Genomic DNA, 18435 nt, shown 5'->3' on the forward strand with positions numbered 1-18435 from the left:
GGTTTGTTGAGACCCTCTTACTACTCTCAACACTTAGGAAATTCCAAGGGTTTTGGGATCTCTGTTTTAGGAACAGGGATTAAGACTAATTATTTATGTCTTATAAATTGCAGTATCACAATCATCCATGGGTAACCTTGGACAAATTATTTACCATTTCTAAGTCTCCATTAACTCATTTGTGAAATAACTGTGCCCATCTCGTTGGAAGATTAAGTCTATTCAAAGGGCCTAGCACAGCAGTGTCTGGGTGGCTCAATCGGTTAAGTGTCGGACTTTGGCTCAGGTCATGATCTCGTAGTTTGTGGGTTCGAGTTCCACATCAGACTCTGTGCTGACAGCTCAGAGTCTGGAGCCTGCTTTGGATTCTGTGTCTCCCTTTCTCTCTGCCCCTCCCCTGTTCGCACTCTGTCTCTGTCTCTCAAAAGTAAATAAATGTTAAAAATTTTTTTTTAAAATAGAAGAACTTTAGGAAAAACAAAACAAAACAAAGAGCCTAGCACAATGTGGTACAATGTGGTAGTCATGGAGATGCACTGCCCAGGCCTCCCTTTAAGGTTTGATACCCAGCTGCAGGGAGTGTGGTCAACCCTCAGCCAGCCAGCTGTCAGCTCCTTCAGGGGCTGTCCCAGCTACAGAGAGCCATCCTAGCTGAGGTCACCCCCTTTCCAGAGGAATCTGATAACTGAGGGAGAGGGGTGGCAATGGATGAAGTCCTGGCCATTTCTGCCTGACATGGGACATTAATGTGCAATACTTATTCTAGAATTCCCTTTCACAGTGACCAAGGCTTTTGGGGAGGCTGCATTATGGATTGACTTCTTCCTCTCCTTAATCTTCTTTCTCCCTTTTCCCTTCATGAGTGGTGATCCTTGGTACCCCGAACTCTTTTTCCAGGTCTGCTTCTGGAGAACCCAGTCCATAATACGTAGTGTCCAGAAGACCATAGGTACCCAATAAATGGTGGCTATTGCTTTTTGTTATTGTTGTTCCATTAAGATAAGAGCTAGAGTCTAAGATTGGGCATTCTGTTCCTGACCCATCCAACCCCTGCTCTATAAATGCTTAGGGCTGTATTAATCCTTCATTATGCTAACATTTTGGAATTACTCTTCATTAGGGACTGAATGTGTCTTCCTGAAAATTCCTTTGTCAGAATCCTAACCCCCATTATACTGGTACTATGAGGTGAGGGGGTGCAGAGGCTTTGGCAGGTAATCAGGTCATAAGGGTGAAGCCCGCATGGATGGGATTAGTGCCCTTATAAGAGAGACACCAGGCAGTTCCTTTGCCCTCTTTCCACCAAGTGAGGCCACAAAGTGGCCATCTGCAACCAGAAGGGGGCGCTCACCAGAACCAGCCCATGCAGGCACTCTGATCTTGGTGTTCTAGCTTCCAGAACTGGAAGTGATAATTTCTGTTGTTTATAAGCCATTGAGCCAGTGGGATTTTTTTGTTGTTGTTGTAGCATTATCTGAACTAAGACACTCTTCCTCTGTCCCTATACTAAGTTACTCTTTAAGTACCTGCAGGGCATGGAACCCATCTAAAACTTCCTTCTTTCCTCCACTAAATTTGTTAGCTCACACCTAATGGGCACACCCTTTCAATTTGTTGATTTTTAACTTTCTTGGATTAAGGACTTCAGCGTGATATTTTTTAATAGCTAAATTCTCTTTCAACATGTATAATTTAAAGAAGTCTCTGTTAGGGGTGCCTGGGTGGCTCAGTTGGTTAAGCATCTGACTTCAGCTCAGGTCATGATCTCATGGTTCATGGGTTCAAGCCCTGCATCGGGCTCCCTGGAGCCTGCTTCAGATTCTGTGTCTGCCTCTCTCTCTGCCTCTCCCCTGTTCATGCTCTGTCTCTCAAAAATAAACAAACATTAAAAAATTAAAAAAAAAAAAGTTTCTATTATCCTAGGGTACCTTGCTATGTGCTAACCCAGTAAGCCAGCTTCCATTCATTATACTGTTTACAGGGATAAAAATCCACTAGCTGAGGTTAGATCCACACTGCAGTTCACACGGTACTTTCGGGGGTACCCAGTCACCTAATTGCAGCATTGGTTATCCTGCAAGGATTCTAAGTCCGGCTCCTTCAGAAAGTGCAGTGCAGCCCATGGCTGGGATTTGTCTTCTGTACAGTTTGATGTGCTTGCTACAAAATACAGGTCAAAAGAGGTACCTGCGTGGTCAGTATCAGCAGAGAAACAATGTGAAGACTATTCTTGGTTTCCTTAAAAATTGGAAACTGGCGAGCTGGTATCTCTTGAGAGGCAACTTTCCATCCATAGTAGTCTGTATAATTGTAGCCCTGAGAACTGGAGGAAGTTTGTCTGCCAACACAAAGCGCTAACACACACCAACCCTCAAACCAAGGAAGTCAGTGAAGTCAGACTTCAGTTCGCTATCACTGTGATAGCAGCCTGACTTCACTGTGACTTCACTCTGACTTCAGAACCCAACCAGGTCCCAGGGCACAGGCTAAGAGCCCTTTCAGGGAGGCCCAGGAGAGGCTGAGGCTGAGCCGGGCTCTTGTCCTCCCTCCTCCCTAAATGCATACTCTTTCCCCTCTCCACACACCTGCTCTCCCTCTGCACACTGCAACACTGTCGCCCAGCTGGCAGTGACTGGGAACCATCCAGCCACATGTCTAGGCTTGGCTTTGCTGTAGCTCTGCTCTGACCCCTGTCACAAAGCAGCAGGTACGCAGGAGAAAGTAGCAGGCCATACATAAGGAGACTAAGACAATCAGAATTTCAGGAGCCATCTGGTCTGTCTGCTCCACTCTACAGATAAGAAATGAGAGGCTCATGGGTCCAAAGCCATACAATTAGTTTGTGGCTGAGGCAAGAACCGGAACCAGGTTTCCTAATTCTTCCAGGACCAGTCACTACCTAGTTGGTATTTTCTCTCCCAACTTGATCTCAGCGGAATGATGGGTAATTACTAAACTCATAGATTGCTTTACAAGATTTTGAACACCCTAGGAGATTCAAGGGAAATGAAAGCTTGAATGTTCCCTCTTCAATCAAGCCTTCCTTGAGTCTACCAACTTGAAGTATTTATTCTGAGAACTTCCTCAGCCCTTCACCTATACCCTGAAGGGTATTCTACTTTCAACAGGGCAGTATCTGAGCCTGGTTCATCTGGGTGGGACATAGCTCCACATATAAGAAAACTCACCAGTTCCCTTAAGAAACCAAGTCCATTCCTCCAAGAGGAGAGAATCCTGATGTAAGACTTAGGTCCCCATGGGGACCTCATGCAGAAATGCAGCTACTGCCAGCTCCTTGTTTTCACTCTGGCCAACCCAGACTCAACATCTTGTCATTTCTGCAGCACAGCAAGGGACCAGGCTAAAACATATAAACAAGGACTCCTCAGCACTCAGGCCCTTAGGAGAAAGAGTAACATGAGACCGAGTAGGAAGAGTTGTACAAAGTCCAGGTCACTCAGTTTGGCCGGGGGTTCCCTATGACATGCCTCCCTCTGGAAACTTGGCCTTATCTTCCCTGTGTTCTCTGTCCAAGCTGTTTCTGCTCTGGGCTTGTTGACTCACCCACAGCTGCAAACCCAGTGCTGTGGTAGACCACCTAGCCTGTTCCTAGCTCCGCACTCAGCCTCAAAGCCTGTGTCCCCTTCCCCGCCCCTCCCCCCCCAAATCAGGGCTGTGGCAAACACCAGGCATGTAACAGGCACCGGACTAAAATACAATTGCATAGGCAGAGGAATTAGGTCAGTGAAAGAGAACAGGCAATGGAAAATAACGGCTAACATGATGGCACAGTCCCCGAACGCAGGCCATTCAAGCAACATCTCCTCCCCCAGAACAGAGTTGGTGTGAGATCAGGCCGCCTGCCCAGCTTCCTGCGAGCGCCGCAGCTACTGCGCATCCTCCTGCAGCCTGCAGCAGGTGCGTCTGCAGGAGGTGGGCGCAGGGAGGCGCCACAGCACAAGAAACTTCATACGGGCTAAGAAGAGACAAAGACAAGCACTCGGGTTTTTTCTTTTAATTATTTACCAGATAAAAAAGAAAAAAATAGCGATTGTTTCTCTTCACCCCCAACATTTCAGTTTACCAAGGTCAAGTAGGAGAGAAAATGCTGAACAGGAATTCATGCCCCTGGAGCCCCCGGAGCAAATTCCCTCGGCTCTACAGCACCTCAGGGAGGAGGGACAGGGCAAAGGGCTCCAGGCAGAAATACTTGTACTGCGGCAGCAGAGTGGCAGCACGGCTGTCCTTTCTCCTCCCCGTCGCCACAGCTTTCAGACCTTCCTGTCTGCCCCCCTGCACCGTCCACCCCAATCCATCAAAGGAAGGAGGAAGATAGGACTTCAGGAGGTGGGACGGGCAGAGCGCAGGCCCAGGGAAGCACACAGCAGATACAGCGGAAGGCCACAATCTTCTGCCGCTATTGCACATCCTGGCTCAGATCCCCTGCCCTGAGCAGTGGGCTGCAAAGTGAAATGCTCCTGAAGTTCAAACCAAGAACCCGTGGTTGTGTGCCAGGCTCAAGAAGGGGAGGTGTGTGGTTGTGTGGTTTGTTGTGACACACACATTTAAGTTATATGTAAGTTACTCCAGGATGGGGGCGAGGCAAAGATCATGCCTCGTTAAGAAAAAAAAAAAAACATATGGAGTTTGGACACCTGGGGCCCTACAGTCGCCTGGGCTTCTCCCCCTCAAGTTCAAAAGACCAAGAATAACTCTCCAATCAGCAGATCTTCTGCATAAGACGGAAGAGGCAGCAGCAACCACCAACTACACAAACCCCATCTCCAGTTGTCATGACTCTGACACTGAGGGGTGACCTCTTTTTCTGAACACCTGGAGAATCTGGCCAGTGATCCCACGGGACAACAACCTCTTACACTGTAGGTTTTTCCACAAAGTGGCAGCTGTTTCATTCTCATTCCTCCCAATACCAAGGAAACCAGAGTAGGACCGAACACGTGGTTCACCCGACCTTACAGACAGAATAGAGTCCTCAAGAAAACAGTGGGGCGGGGAGAAGGGGCTGGTTTTGATTTGGCAAGGCTGCAACTCTTTCACCTTCATTGGCTGGAACAAAGCTGGTGGGTGAAGACAAACCTAACGGAGCCAATGGCAAGAACTGCAGGCTATGAGAGACGACAGGTCAAACACAGAACTGTATAAATTGTGGCACTATAAAGATGAGAAGGCAGTTCCATGACATCAGCTGGGAGCACGCCTTGGGAGCACGCTTCCAGAAATTACATCTGTCCGTAGTAAGTGGTAGCATCCAGATAAATCAGAGTAGTTCTCCTTCCTCCTCTTCAAACAATTTCTGAGTTTCTCATTTAAATAACTATGTACACACACACAAACCTGGTCTCTCTTTTACATGAGGGTCCTTCACTTGAGGGTCCTAGAATGGCTTTAGAGAGTCGGTTCCAATTGCCTTTTTGGAGATTTACTGCTTGGGACCAAACCTGTAAGGAGAAGAAATGCCTGAATATTCTACCAGGTGGATCTTTAAGGTGAAAGCATCCCAGTGTTTAATGGATTGAGTCTTAATATAAATAATGAGCCCACAACTCCCTTATGGGGTTTGGTACCCTGGCAAATTGAGTAACTGGGCTGGGACTCGTCAGCCCCATGCCTGGTTACCGTCAGCCAGAGGGCCCCATGCCCTCTAACAATCCTGGGAATAGAGCTCCCTACCTCCCTCTGATAAGGACAGTTTCTCAAGTTCGGCTTCAAGTTCAGCGTCCGAGATCCTAGGGTTAGGCACACTGTTGGTATAAAATGTCTCAGGGTGGTTGTCAAGCAGATTCGAAGGTTCTTTGGTGGTATCCTGAAGAAGGATGTCCAATTCCTTCTCCAGTTCCTCACTGTCAAAATCTGGAAATAAAAGATGACATGAGAACACATGAAGTCGAGGGAGGAAATGCATCAGTGAGTCAAGGATTGAGTCAAGGCAAAACTAAGCTCAGCTTTACAAAAATGTCTGGGCCTCCTTGTAGGTCAAAAAAAAATCATGAGAGTTGGGAGGAAGAGGGTGCCTTCAAGCAAATACTCTTTTCACACACAGAGCTAAGTCACCTAGGGCGTATAATTTGCTAATACCACGGAACTAACCCTGCTTCCCCTTGCCCTTGAAGAAGGATCTTCCAGTCACAAGTCTAATGAGTCAAGATCACTGCAGCCCAGAGGGGCCAACAGTACAGCCTCCCAAGGGGGATGACAATTCCTTCTAACTACTGCCATGAAAAAGCTCCAGAGAGGGGAGCGTGCTGCCTGCACCAGGAAAAGTGGATCTGTGATCAAAACTATAACAGCACAAAGAAGTAAAGGCCTCTTTGGAAGGAAGGAAGGAAAGAACTGCCATGTCAACTCACCTAAGCCATTGGTCACCCCACCCGCCAGAGTCTGAGAAACTTCATCCTGGGTGTCACACAGCTGTAAGAGAAAAGGATAAGGCCTTGAACAGTGAACGGTGTCTCGAGGGTCTGTCTTCTGGTCTCAGTGTTCAGGATTACCAAGTAATCTGCCCCATCTGAGAATCAAGAAAATCTTCCTCAAATTCATAAGGTACAGAGTCACATTTGGGAAAAGATAAAGTACAGCAAAGTCACACCTGCCCTCAGTAACTTCCTCCTGTGATTTTCCTCCCTGGCCCCTTCCTGTACCTCTTGGATCTGATCCACAAGGCTCTCTGCCTTCTCCACTGTGACATCCTTCATGGAGAGTTTTAGTGCTCCTACCCCGGCCTGATAGGCATTGAAAACCTAAACAGAAGGCAAAGTTAACAGTGCAAATGAAGAACGCTGGGCAAAATACATACAATACTGTTTCATCTCCAAAAGAAAATTTGGGGTTTGGTTTGTTTTAACCACCCACACTTGATGCATCCCATGTTCACCGAGGCCAAACCTTCCCAAGAGAAGAAGCAAAATCCCAACCATATCCTGAAAAACGCCCAGGCCTCCTCCAAACACCAAAGCCACAGTGGAGGGAACAAGGAACATATGCCGGATGGACCACCCAGGTACTGGAGCAGAGGGGCAGTGGCTACCATCTGATCTGTCTGGGAGGCATAGATCCGGTCCAGGATGCCTTGAACAGTGTCCAGCTTGGCATGAAGGGCTTCGATGCGCTTCTCTGTCCGTTGCTTGGCCTTGAGAGATCTCAGTGCCTGGGTGGGGGATTGGGGGAGAAGGAGTGGTCAGGGTCAGCTAGGCAGGCCAGAGGGCCAGACAAAGCAAGGCTTTCCAACATGGTAAGAGCATCTCAGGCCTCCTCCTCTCTCATTTGTAAAACAAGCTGTAGTACCTGGACCACCTGCAGACTCTTCCACCCCCCCCACCCTCCCCGGAGGCCCCAAGCTCCTCTCTGAACTGCTGGGGCACCACCTCCCACCACCAGCCCAGGGCATAGGCACACAGCTGGAGGTGAAAAGAATAAACTCACGAGTTGCTTCTTTCCGGCTCGGCATGCCCGGCGGGCTTCTTCTTTACACCTGTGAAACAGAGCAAGATGACCATGGCATAGGATGGGGGTGGCAGTGTCCTGAAAAGTCTCCATGAGCCCCATTTAGGTAAGGTACTTTCAAATCTGAAAATCAAATCTATTCCACCCAAAGGCCAGAAAAATAACGCCCAACAGCCCACTGGCACACTCCTGCAAGTTGAGACATAAACTTGAACATATGCGTGCGAGAAAGGCGAACTAAGGAGAGGCTGTTTCAGCCCACGGGGAGAGAGAATGTGCCAATAAGGCACCTTAACAACCGATTCCCATTTCGGGAGCTAGGAGATAAGGAATCAATTCCTAACGCCAACAATGACCTCGAACATAGTCCCTGGGTTTCCCACCATGTTGGGTTTCTCCTTCTGTAAGAAGGATAGAGCATTTTAATTCAATGTCCATTTATCCTACTTTTTGGAGAAGTGTTCATGTGCCTTTAGCAGGGATGCCTTGTAAGGCCATCTGGGGAAAAGCAGGAATTCCGTAGAAGGACCCTGGATGGCAGAGACCTGTCTTGTTCAACTGTATTTCCAAGTCCCTAGGATAAGGTCAGGCTCAATGAACACTGGTTAAATGGATACTGGCATGGAAATGCATAAACATAATGCTAACAGATGTCATCTCCGGGGGAAGAATAAAAATTCAGTTTTTCTCCTTTATGATATTCTGTATTTTGCATGATTGCTGCATTGAGTACTTTGTAATTAGTTAAAAAAAAAAAAAAAAAAGCAAAAACCCCACCTATTTAAAAAAAAAAAGTGCCCACAGAAACAATGCTTTGCTGGCTCTGAGGGCCAGACAGTGGCGGGAGTCGGAGGGTGCTCAGCTCAGGGGTAGTTACCTCTCTGCCTCCTGGGATAAGGACTCCACTTTGCGCGAGAGCAGCTGTTCACTCTGCATCAGCTGGTATACGCCAACATCTACGTCGTTGACAGGAGAGACCTTGGCATGTGGCCCTCGGGCAAACTTCACAATCTGAGGGACAGGGACAAATTACTGGGGCCCCTCCCACGAATGCGGACAAATCCCCAGGCAGGAATGCTGGTGGGCACGTCAGTATACACTTAATAGGTCCCCGGTGAGTCAGTGAATGGACAGCTGGACTTCCATACCTTTTCCCCATTCTGCTCGAGAACCGTGACTCTCTTCTCTTTCTGCAGCTGCAGCAACACCAAATAGAAGGTCCTCTCATCCGGGCAGGAGCCCGCACACAGGGTGCTCAGCTCTGACAGGGCCACCACAGGGTGGGAGGAGAGAGGGGAGTTCTGATACAGACGATACACTTCCTCGGCCTTCTCCTGCAGGGAAGGCGAATGTGCTTATGGGCCTGGCCACTCCCCGCGGAGCCCAGAGAGCCCTGACCCTGTGTTTCCAAACTGTGACCATGCGGGACAAGAGCAGGGAACACTGGCCCTGCCCTCCTTAAAGTAGCAGCTTTGGGAAAGGAAAAAGGATTTGTGTTTTTCAAACCCTGGAGGAAGTTTGGTGTATGCAGATGAAATGAGGTACGTGATATCTCTGGAGCCAGCTCTGGGCTTGCACGTCTGTTTGGGACTTTAGGTTTCTGTGTCTCCTGGCCCAAGGAGGAGGCAGTGTGGTGCAGTGGCATGGCCATGACCGAGAGCTGAGGAGTGGTTTTTGGCCCCACCTATGTCCCTGCACCAGTCAGTCTCACTGGTCCTCAGCATCCCTCTCACAAACTGAAGGTGGATGAGATGACATCTATATTCCCTTCCAATGCTAGTCACTTCATTTTTATGCCAACTGCTGACACTGCCAACAAGAGCATTACTGAGTCTATAATGAGTCGCAAGAGAGAAGTATGTGACAACGAGGTAGGATAGGGTTTTTGTGAGAAGTCTTAGAGACAGAAGTTTCAAGAAACGATGCCACTGTGTTCCTCCTGCATGGAAATTACTCTCAGTCTTCTGCAAACAAGAAATATTTACTGAATTAGGTACAAAGTGCTATGAAAATCTAGGGAAGGAATACCCAGGAGTTCAGAGACTGCTTGGGGGAGAAAATGGTCATTGAGCAGAATTCTGAAGGATGCGTAAGTCCCTAGGTGAAGTAGGTGGGAAGGGTATCTCAGGAAGAGGGACGGTCATGAGCAAGGGCAGAGAGTATGAGTCAATAAGGTGTTTATGGGAGGGGCCAGGAAGGGGAGAGAGAGAACAGAAGCACTTGTCTCCTATAGAAGGTGTAGCAGCTTCTTTGCTGTCCTTTATCTGCATGCAGATGGTGGTAGTCATGGAAGGGGAACAGCAAGGCTGGATTAACAGACCTAGTTGACAAGGGGGAAAGGATGGATTATAGGAGCTAGGCTTAGAGGCAGGAAGACTGTTTAGGCAAGAGACTAGGAGAGACTGAAGAGGGCAATGCCTGTAGGGAAGAGAAGGGATGGGTTCAAGAATTCAGAAGATAAAACAAGCAGTCCATGGTAACTGGGCATGGGGTGGAAGGGGAAAGAGGAGTCTGGCATGACTCCTGGGCTCTGGCTTGAGTAACGAGGTGGATGTGATGCTATTAATTAACAGCAAGAACACGGAAGGAAAAGAGTATATTTTACAGGAAAGACAAAACATTCCATTTGGTCGTGTTTTTTGGGATGCTTGAGGTGCATTCAAGAAGACACACACAGCAGATACTTGGGTATACAAATATGAAGCTCAAGGGAGATACTGGAACAGGACATATAATTGGGAAAGTCCTCCAGCATAGAGAAGGTAATTAAAATCCCAAGTGTAAATGAGGAATTCAGAGAGCAAAGTAATACACTGAAGGAAGATCAATGTTTAAGAGATGAAGGAACTCATAAGAGATCCAGAGCACCACTCAGGGAGAACCAAGAAGAACCCATAGTGTAATGACAAGAAAATCAAACAAATGGGAAATTTTAAGAAGTAGTCAATAGTGTCAAATGCAGCAGAAGAGTCTAATAAGATAGAAACTAAAGTTTTCATTTGATTTACCTGCCCTGCCAAACAATAATGCTTACTATAAAGCTAGCTACGTATTAAGAACAGTGTGGTGTCCACACCAACAGAATAATGGTAAACAACATTAATAAATGTTAAAACATCTTCTAGGGGCGCCTGGGTGGCTCAGTCAGTTGGGCATCTGACTTTGGTTCAGGTCATGATCTCGCAGCTCACGAGTTCGGGCCCCGCATCGGGCTCTGTGCTGACAGCTCAGAGCCTGGAACCTGCTTTGGATTCTGTATCTCCCTTGCTCTCTGCCCCTTCCCACTGGTACTCTGTCTCTTTCTCTCAAAAATAAATAAAATATTTTTTAAAAAAATTAAAAATTTTTTTTGTTTTTTTTTATTTATTTCTGAGAGAGAGAGAGAGAGAGAGAGAGAGAGAGACAGCGTGAGCAGGGGAGGGTCAGAGAGAGAGGGAGACACAGAATCCGAAACAGACTCCAGGCTCTGAGCTAGCTGTCAGCTCATAGCCTGATGCTGGGCTCAAACCCACGAACTGTGAGATCATAACCTGAGCCTAAGTCAGCCGCTTAACCGACTGAGCCACCCAGGTGCCCCCAAAAAATTAAAAAAAAAACCAAAAAAAAAAAAACTGGCTATCCATGTGGAAGAAAATAGTTTTTCCTCACCAGATGTACAAAAACAAATGCCAAATTACTGAAATTTAAATTAAGGAAGTATTTTAAAAATCTAATTAACCTTGAAGTAGAGGATGCCTTTGTAAGCAAGACCAGAAATTCAGTAGCCAGACAGGAAATTTTAGAGATCTGACTACAGAAATATGGAAACTTCTATATGGTAAATGACATAATAAATAAAAATGTAAAAGCCATGATAAATAAAAGTGAAAAGCAAACAAGAGACTGGAAAACAATATCTACATCCCTAATGCTAAATATATTATATCTACTTCCAATACATAAAAAATCTCCTATAAATATAAACGACAAACGATCCAATATAAAAACAAGCAAAGGATAAAAACAGGCAATGTACAGAAGGAGATACATAAATGGCCAACAGATAGGGGAGAAGACGCTCAAATCCGAAACAGGGAATACCATTTTTGTTTGTTGTGCTGTCAAAATGTAAAAGACTCATGTCATCCAGTGCTGGCAAGGAGGTGGGGCACCTGAACACTTGAATGAAAGTGTGAATTAGCGCAAACTTTTGAAAAGTAATTTGGCAATTTCGGGACATAGCAATTCTAGAAATTAATCCATAAAAATAAAAATGGAAGTACTGTACACAGATGTACACACAAGCCTGTCAAAGAAGTATTTTTTTTTTGTAACAGAGAAATTGGAACGACTTAAATGTCCATCTCTGTGGCAACTATTGCATAAACTGTGCATTTCTATAGACTTTTATGCAGCCATCCAAAGGAATGAAGTACATCTATATTGTGTAGGGTCCTGGAAAGATACTCATAATATACTAAAGTGTAAAGAAAAAAAAAAAGGCAGGTTGCAGACCAATAAATAAAGGTGCTATTTCTGGAAAAAAATGGAGTATACGTACATACATATTTTTGTATGTATGTGCATATTCATTTATTTATTCAACATATGTTTACTGACTTTCTACTATGTTGCAGGCACTGTTCCCAGAGTTCCAGGGCCAATGGAACATCTCCCTTCTGGTAGGAGAGACAGGTTGTAAACAAGTAAACAGTATTTTTAGAAAGCATTAAATACTAACAACAAAATAAAACAGAAAATAACATTGTGGGGGGCGCCTGGGTGGTTCAGTAGGTTAAGTGTCCGACTTTGGCTCAGGTCATGATCTTACGTTTATGGATTCCAGCCCTGCGTCAGGCTCTGTGCTGATAGTTCGGAGCCTGGAGACTGCTTTGCATTTTATGTCTCCCTCTCTCTCTGCCCCTCCCCTGCTTGTGCTCTGTCTCTCTCCTTCTCTCTCTCTCTCAAAAATAAATAAGAATTAAAAATTTTTTTTAAAAAAAGAAAGAAAGTAACAGTGTGGGACAGGACCAGTAAGAAAATATGTGAACACACAAACACACACATGTGCGCACACGTGAACAAAAATGAATGTACCCAAAGACATGGAAATGGGATGAACATAAAAGAGATGTTCATTTCTTTGTATAATTATTATTTTTTTACTTTATTTTTTTTTAATGTTTTTTTATTTATTTCTAGGAGAGAGAGAGAGACAGCGTGAGCAGGGGAGGGTCAGAGAGAGAGGGAGTCACAGACTGTTTTGAAACAGACTCCAGGCTCTGAGCTGGCAGTCAGCACAGAGCCCGACGCGGGGCTCAAACCCACGAACCGCGAGATCATGACCTGAGCGAAAGTCAGACGCTTAACCGACTAAGCCATCCGGGAGCCCCTAATTATTATTTTTTTTAAATGCTTATTATTTTTGAGAGAGAGAGAGCACGAGCTGGGGAGGGGCAGAGAGAGTGGGAGGCACAGAATCCAAAGCAGGCTCCAGACTCCGACCTGTCAGCACAGAGCCTGACCCCGGGCTTGAACTCACAAGCTGTGAGATCATGACCTGAGTTGAAGTCAGACGCCCAACCGACTAAGCCACCCAGGCACCCCTATATAATTATTTTAAATAGCACAACTTACAAGCAATTTTTACTTTTTTCTATTTTTTCAAATAAAATAAAAAGTTGCTGGCTTTCTGTATCTAGACTTGGGAAAAATCAATTTACCTCAGAAGTAGGGGTTTGTTTTTAAAAAATATCCAGGTAAGACCCCTCAGTTTCACACATGGAAACAAGATTCCATCCCAGGAAAAGACAGTGAAGTCACCCTATATGTCACGGAATGAGCTTCAGTGTTGAGTGCTCTGTTTAGTGATGTAAACTGGGCATAGATTTAACAGAACCATGCCGCTGTGGAGCTAGATTTATTTTTTTACTTAAATAAGATTAAACTACACTGCAGTTAAAAATAGTTGCTGGTTCTTGGAAGATCTAGGTTATTAATTCCACCACTGCCCCCTTTTCTGCTATTGCTCTCAAAACACTATGAATCTCAAACCACAACTGTGGGGATGAACGGGTATACCTCCTTTCATTCCAGCTGGAAAACACTTGAGGTAAGAGACTGCAAAGAGGAATGGAGCTTGGCCCAGGACACGCAAACCATCCTGTAGTTTCTGCATGCCCTTGGCTAAGTCCCAGAGGTCAGGGTGCTGGGTGGGAGGATAACCATGTGGGTGAGGAAGGAGAAAGAGCCCTTCCTTTGAAGGATGCTCTCAAATTATGAAGGACAAGGACAGGTGGTAAATTTTGGAGACCTCCACCTTAGTCTGAGGCAGAGAGGGCTGGGGGTCTGTCAAGGTGATGAGAAACTGGAGCTTCTCTTGGGGTGAGGGATGAAGAGCCTGAGCTGGCTCCTCTGGGGCTATGCAAGGGTCCTGAGGTTGGGCTTGGTCTGTGAGTTTCAAAAGTAAATACTGTCTATTTCTGCTACCCGGTTTTCAGTCAGTTTCGGTGGCATGGTGGGGCTGAAGCAGGTTTGCGCTAGGTTAAAGAGCATGTGGAAGGTGAGAAAGTGGTGACAAAGCTGGGTCATGGAGAGAAAAAGCACTAACTAGGGAGTTGCCGGACCCCACAAAGGAGCCATTCTGTGATCAGAAAAACCTGAGCGGGTTTTAAGGCTGAGGAAGGAGAAGGATATGGGAGATGGAATATTACAGATCAAGAGGCTAGCTGATGGGACAAGGGCACAGCAGGGTAGGGGCAGACTCAAGAGCACATATGGAAGAGAGGATGGATACTTCATCCTCTAAGCCTGGGGAGAAAGAAAGGCTTAGAAGACTGTAAACCGGATGTAGAAGGACAGAAGGCTGAAGGCCTGACAGCATATGCTACCTTCTCAATGAACTGTCAGCAGAGCTGCAGAAGGGGAGAATGGAAGGCAAGTAAGACAGGGCCTAGAAAGGACAAGAAAACTGGGCTAAAGAGTGGCTGTGAAGGCCCTCTGAGAGCTGGGAACCATGAAGGGGACCCCAGTCTTAGAGACGAGGTGATTTTCTCTAGCAGGGGTGGCAGACCGTGGGGTTGGTCTCACGCAGAGGAGCTGGGGTCTCTGGGGTGGACCGAAGGAGCTGCAAGGAATCTGGATGCATGCTGTAGGGAAGATAGTCCAGGAGGAAGCTGGCCGACCAGGAGGGCATGAAGGGACAACAGGCCTGGTGGCCTCTTCAGCGACAGTAAGGCCATCAGTAAGCTGGAAGGGGAAAGGGTTACAGTCACAGAGGAGGAAATCTGAACCTGGTTTGCCGATTTAAGGGAAGGAAGACCTGAAGTCACAAGGTCCTCAGGAATCCTGAGAAACTTGCCAGGAAACTACAGAAGGCAAAGAATGTTCTAAACTTGAGCTTATCACTAATTTCTACACATACAGAAAATAATCAACTTTATGTTGTGGACAATTCCTAGACAGAGGCTCACCCTGGAAATCCACAAGTCCAACTAACAACTAAATAATGTTACGAAAGGTCAGTTACATGCTCTTTTTCTAAGGATGCACACAGGATGACATCGGTCGTCACCTCAGATGGTACCCCAACCCCTCCCTTCTGAGCACCCACCTTCAGCAGCTCCACAGCCACGAGCACCTCCTCAGCAGGAACCTTATTGTCCCCTAGCATGTTGGAAAGAGTCCACTTGAGGGGCTTCAGCAGGAAGACTCCAACCCCCCAAGAGATCCAGCTGCTGTCTACACTGGCCATGAAGTCTGACTCCCGCTGCAGCTCCCCTCGGCTGCAGGCAAAGAAAGAAAAAGGGCATGTAGTAGGCTCGATGTAATGGCCCATTCCGGTCCCCAGCTACCCTCTGCTCCCGAGAGAGAAATGTGACCATCACCATCACAAATACCATTATCAGGTACCTACTCTGTGCCAGCTATTATGATCATCCCTGTTTTCTGCTCCAGCTATCAGCCCCATGACAACTCTGTGAGACGGACATCGTTGTCAGCATTTTAGTTAATGAGAAAATCGAGGGACTGAGGTGAGAGAGGCCAACTCTAAACTATAATTTGGCTCCAAAGTGCAAGTTCTCCACTGAGGCTGGGACCTACGCTGAGACCTTCATTTACAAATGAAGCTCAATACGATAAAAGGGAAATAACAGTAATGGATTACTGTCAATGCAAGACATGAGGAAATACACAAAGATGTCCAGAGAAAAGGTTTTCTGCTATTCCTAAGCTAGGGTGGAGATAGGGCATAAGCATTCAATGGTACTGGTAACAAGCAGCTACATATACTGAGCGCTTATCATGGGCAATCACTATGCTAAGGGCTCCGTAAGGAACGTGTTTTCAAATCCTCACAAGAAACCTAACTACCAATATCATCACCATCTTATACTTGGTCAAACGGAAGCTTAAATAGAGGGGCACATCATTTAGCAAGTGGTAGAGCCAGGATTTGAGCCCAGAACGCTTGGCCCTCAAGCGAAGCTGTTAATTACTATGTTACGCTGCTACTGTGAAGAGTTATCTTCCTCAAAAATTCTCTGGGCGCCAGACCTCATTAAGCACCCAGAAGCGTCAGCAGAGTGCCAGTAGTCAGGGGAGGGGAAATCAAGGTCTTCAAGGTCTCTGGATGGGAAGAGGTGGGGACCAGGCCTACTGCACTGAAGAAGCCCAGACTGTTCCTGCCCCTTACCAACTTAAGCTATGGTCTCCTCCGTACCCCACTTCAGGCAGGAACTAAAACTTTGCACAGCAGACTTTCTCAGAACAAAGAAGTTTCAGAAACGGCTTGTCCCATCAGTGTCAGCCGATGGAGAGGTACCGGGGAGATAGAGAAGACCTCTTAATCAGGAAGTGCAGCAAACTCAAAACAACGTATGGAAATGGACTTTCTTCATTTGCTGAAGGAGGTACTACGCTAGCTAGGCTGCTCTCCGTATATGTACCATGTGATGTGCAAATGATTTCGAATCAGGAGAGCAGGGGTCCAGTACTGGCATTACGTCTGAGTAGCTGTGTAAACCCGAGGGAGTTGCTCGACCTCAGTCTCAGCCTCCCCTTCTGTCTGCTGAGGATAATTCTATCACCTCGCCCGCAGGACCGCTGAGGAGGTCAGGTGAAACGGGGGTGGTATGCACAGTATCTGCATACTTTTCAGTGAGGTACATTAGATATCCAAGCTCAGGTACCTCCAAAACTGCGCCTGTCGCACAGGTCGCACCTACTGGACCTTCTCAGGGCACTAAGGTACTCAGTAAAGCCCTCAACCTCCTTCACGTCCTCTGCCACACACAGCCCGTGCCAAGGACAAGCCAAGCCAGACCAGACACATGACCTGTGCTGGGGGCTGCTGGCAAGATCCCCACCGGCCTCTTCCCCACGACTGCCTTCTTCTTAGCCCTGACCTTAGTTCAATAAATCCTATCTCACAGACCTTCTGTTCCGGGGTAATTCAAATTTGGGAGCCCTTTACGAAATAACTACAGCACGGGATTCCACCACAGACAAGTCATTGTCACCTCTGCCAGGCAGGTGTCTCCTCCTACCGTCTGGATCTGATCTAATCGCACTATCCTGGACCCGCAATTTGCCAGATGCCCGTCTCCCTCTCCCTCCACACCCCTAACACAGCCTCCTCGTCCTCCTTCGCCTACTCTACACACACAGACCCGCTTCTGCGGGCCAGACCCTGGGCTGGGCGCGGTACCCTCAGGGAGCCGCCCCCGGCCCCGGCCCGGGCCCGCCCTCACCGTAATAGGTCCTGCAGCACGGTGGCCAGCCCCAGCGGGACGCTGCCCTTGCGCTGAAAGGCCTCCTGCAAGTCCCGCAGACGCAGGCGCACCACCCCCTGGCGGCGGCTGTGGCTCAGCACCAACGGAGCCCAGAAGCCCATCTTGCTGTCCCAGTCGGTGCTGTTCACCTCGCGACTCCTTTTGAAGGCGGAGAACAGAAAGGACATGCGCTCCTCATCCTCCTCCCACTCGGGGGGCAGCAGGCCCGCCGGGTCTCCCCCGGCTGGGGCCTCGGCCTCCCGCTCCGGGGACCACATCGGAACCCCAGCCCCGCCAAGGCTCCGAACACAACCCCGGCCCTGGTCCCCTTCCGCCCTAGTTCCCTCCCGGCTTCCGTTCCTTGACTACCTCCTCCTCCGTCATTACGTCATCGCCACCCCTAGCGTGAAATAAGTCCCTCGCCTTCTCAGGCGCCTGCGTCTCTCTGCCCTCTCTGCGCCAGGAGGCGGGAGGATGACCCTTATTTTCTGAGAGGCTCAAAGCGCTTGCGCCGACCACTTCTCCCACAGTCTTTGTGCGGAAAGAAGGGCTTCGCGCGTGCGCGACGGGTATGTGAGCGTCCCGACCCCTGCTGATCATAGAGTTCGGCGAAACATTATAGAGAGCCTAACGCTTCTGCGCCTAAATTGTGGTTTCAGGTAGTGGGACCGTAGAGTCCCGCTAAGGGGCGCCAGAGGCGCCAGGATCTCTGGTGAATCAGTACGGCGCTCCACAACCAGCTTCTACTTCAGACACTTAAACTTCCAAGATCGCTTCCTTTTACGGTGATATCAGCGGATACACAACTGTCGGTTACTCAAGCTCTGTGATAATGTATATACTGAGTTTGAAAGACATATGAGCTTCTATTACTCTTGCTTCCCATCTTCTGCCCTGGAGTGCGCCTCATTTCTCTGTTACACTATCCTGCTGATCCTCAAGATGGAGCTCAATTCTAATCTTCCTTGAAGCCTTCTCCAGCTGTCCTGACTCATTCTTGATCTCTTTCCTGAACTACACAGTTAGCATTTACTGTTATGTAGCCTGTTCCCTAGTTCTCTCAGGATAGGTGCAATGGCTTAAATATGGTGCTACGATTCATAGCGGTGCTGAAGAAATACTTAATAAACAGCTTGACCTTTGCCCTTCTAATATCTTAGAATCTTGTTAGAATGAATGAGAGCTCACATGCATGACATGATTCTTACCAAAAAAAAAATCT

The 18435-nt window shown here is 47.5% G+C and overlaps 1 protein-coding gene across 1 annotated transcript; it reads right to left on the reverse strand.

Moving 5' to 3' along the window:
* Window positions 1-4000: 4000 nt before the first annotated feature.
* Window positions 4001-17561, reverse strand: CHMP7 (charged multivesicular body protein 7). Its single transcript, XM_039243794.1, has 10 exons — window positions 17193-17561; window positions 15053-15224; window positions 8610-8795; window positions 8339-8472; window positions 7441-7489; window positions 7046-7165; window positions 6660-6758; window positions 6369-6429; window positions 5692-5871; window positions 4001-5459 (listed from the first exon to the last, which is right to left on the reverse strand). The coding sequence occupies exons 1-10, from the start codon at window positions 17489-17491 to the stop codon at window positions 5407-5409; spliced, it is 1353 nt and encodes a 450-aa protein (XP_039099725.1). The 5' UTR covers window positions 17492-17561; the 3' UTR covers window positions 4001-5406.
* Window positions 17562-18435: the final 874 nt, after the last annotated feature.

Source organism: Hyaena hyaena, unplaced genomic scaffold, assembly GCF_003009895.1.
Source record: "Hyaena hyaena isolate Hyena2069 unplaced genomic scaffold, ASM300989v1 scaffold_230, whole genome shotgun sequence".
Classification (NCBI taxonomy): domain Eukaryota; kingdom Metazoa; phylum Chordata; class Mammalia; order Carnivora; family Hyaenidae; genus Hyaena; species Hyaena hyaena.

Excerpts from the sequence above, each read along its gene's own strand:
- CHMP7 (XM_039243794.1), bottom strand. The coding sequence starts at position 17,491 with ATGTGGTCCCCGGAGCGGGAGGCCGAGGCCCCAGCCGGGGGAGACCCG. Across the intron at positions 8,796-15,052 it reads TGGCTGTGGAGCTGCTGAAG|GAGAAGGCCGAGGAAGTGTA; the intron begins GTGGGTGCTCAG and ends CCTTCCCTGCAG. Across the intron at positions 6,759-7,045 it reads CCTCCCAGACAGATCAGATG|GTTTTCAATGCCTATCAGGC; the intron begins GTAGCCACTGCC and ends CCTTCTGTTTAG.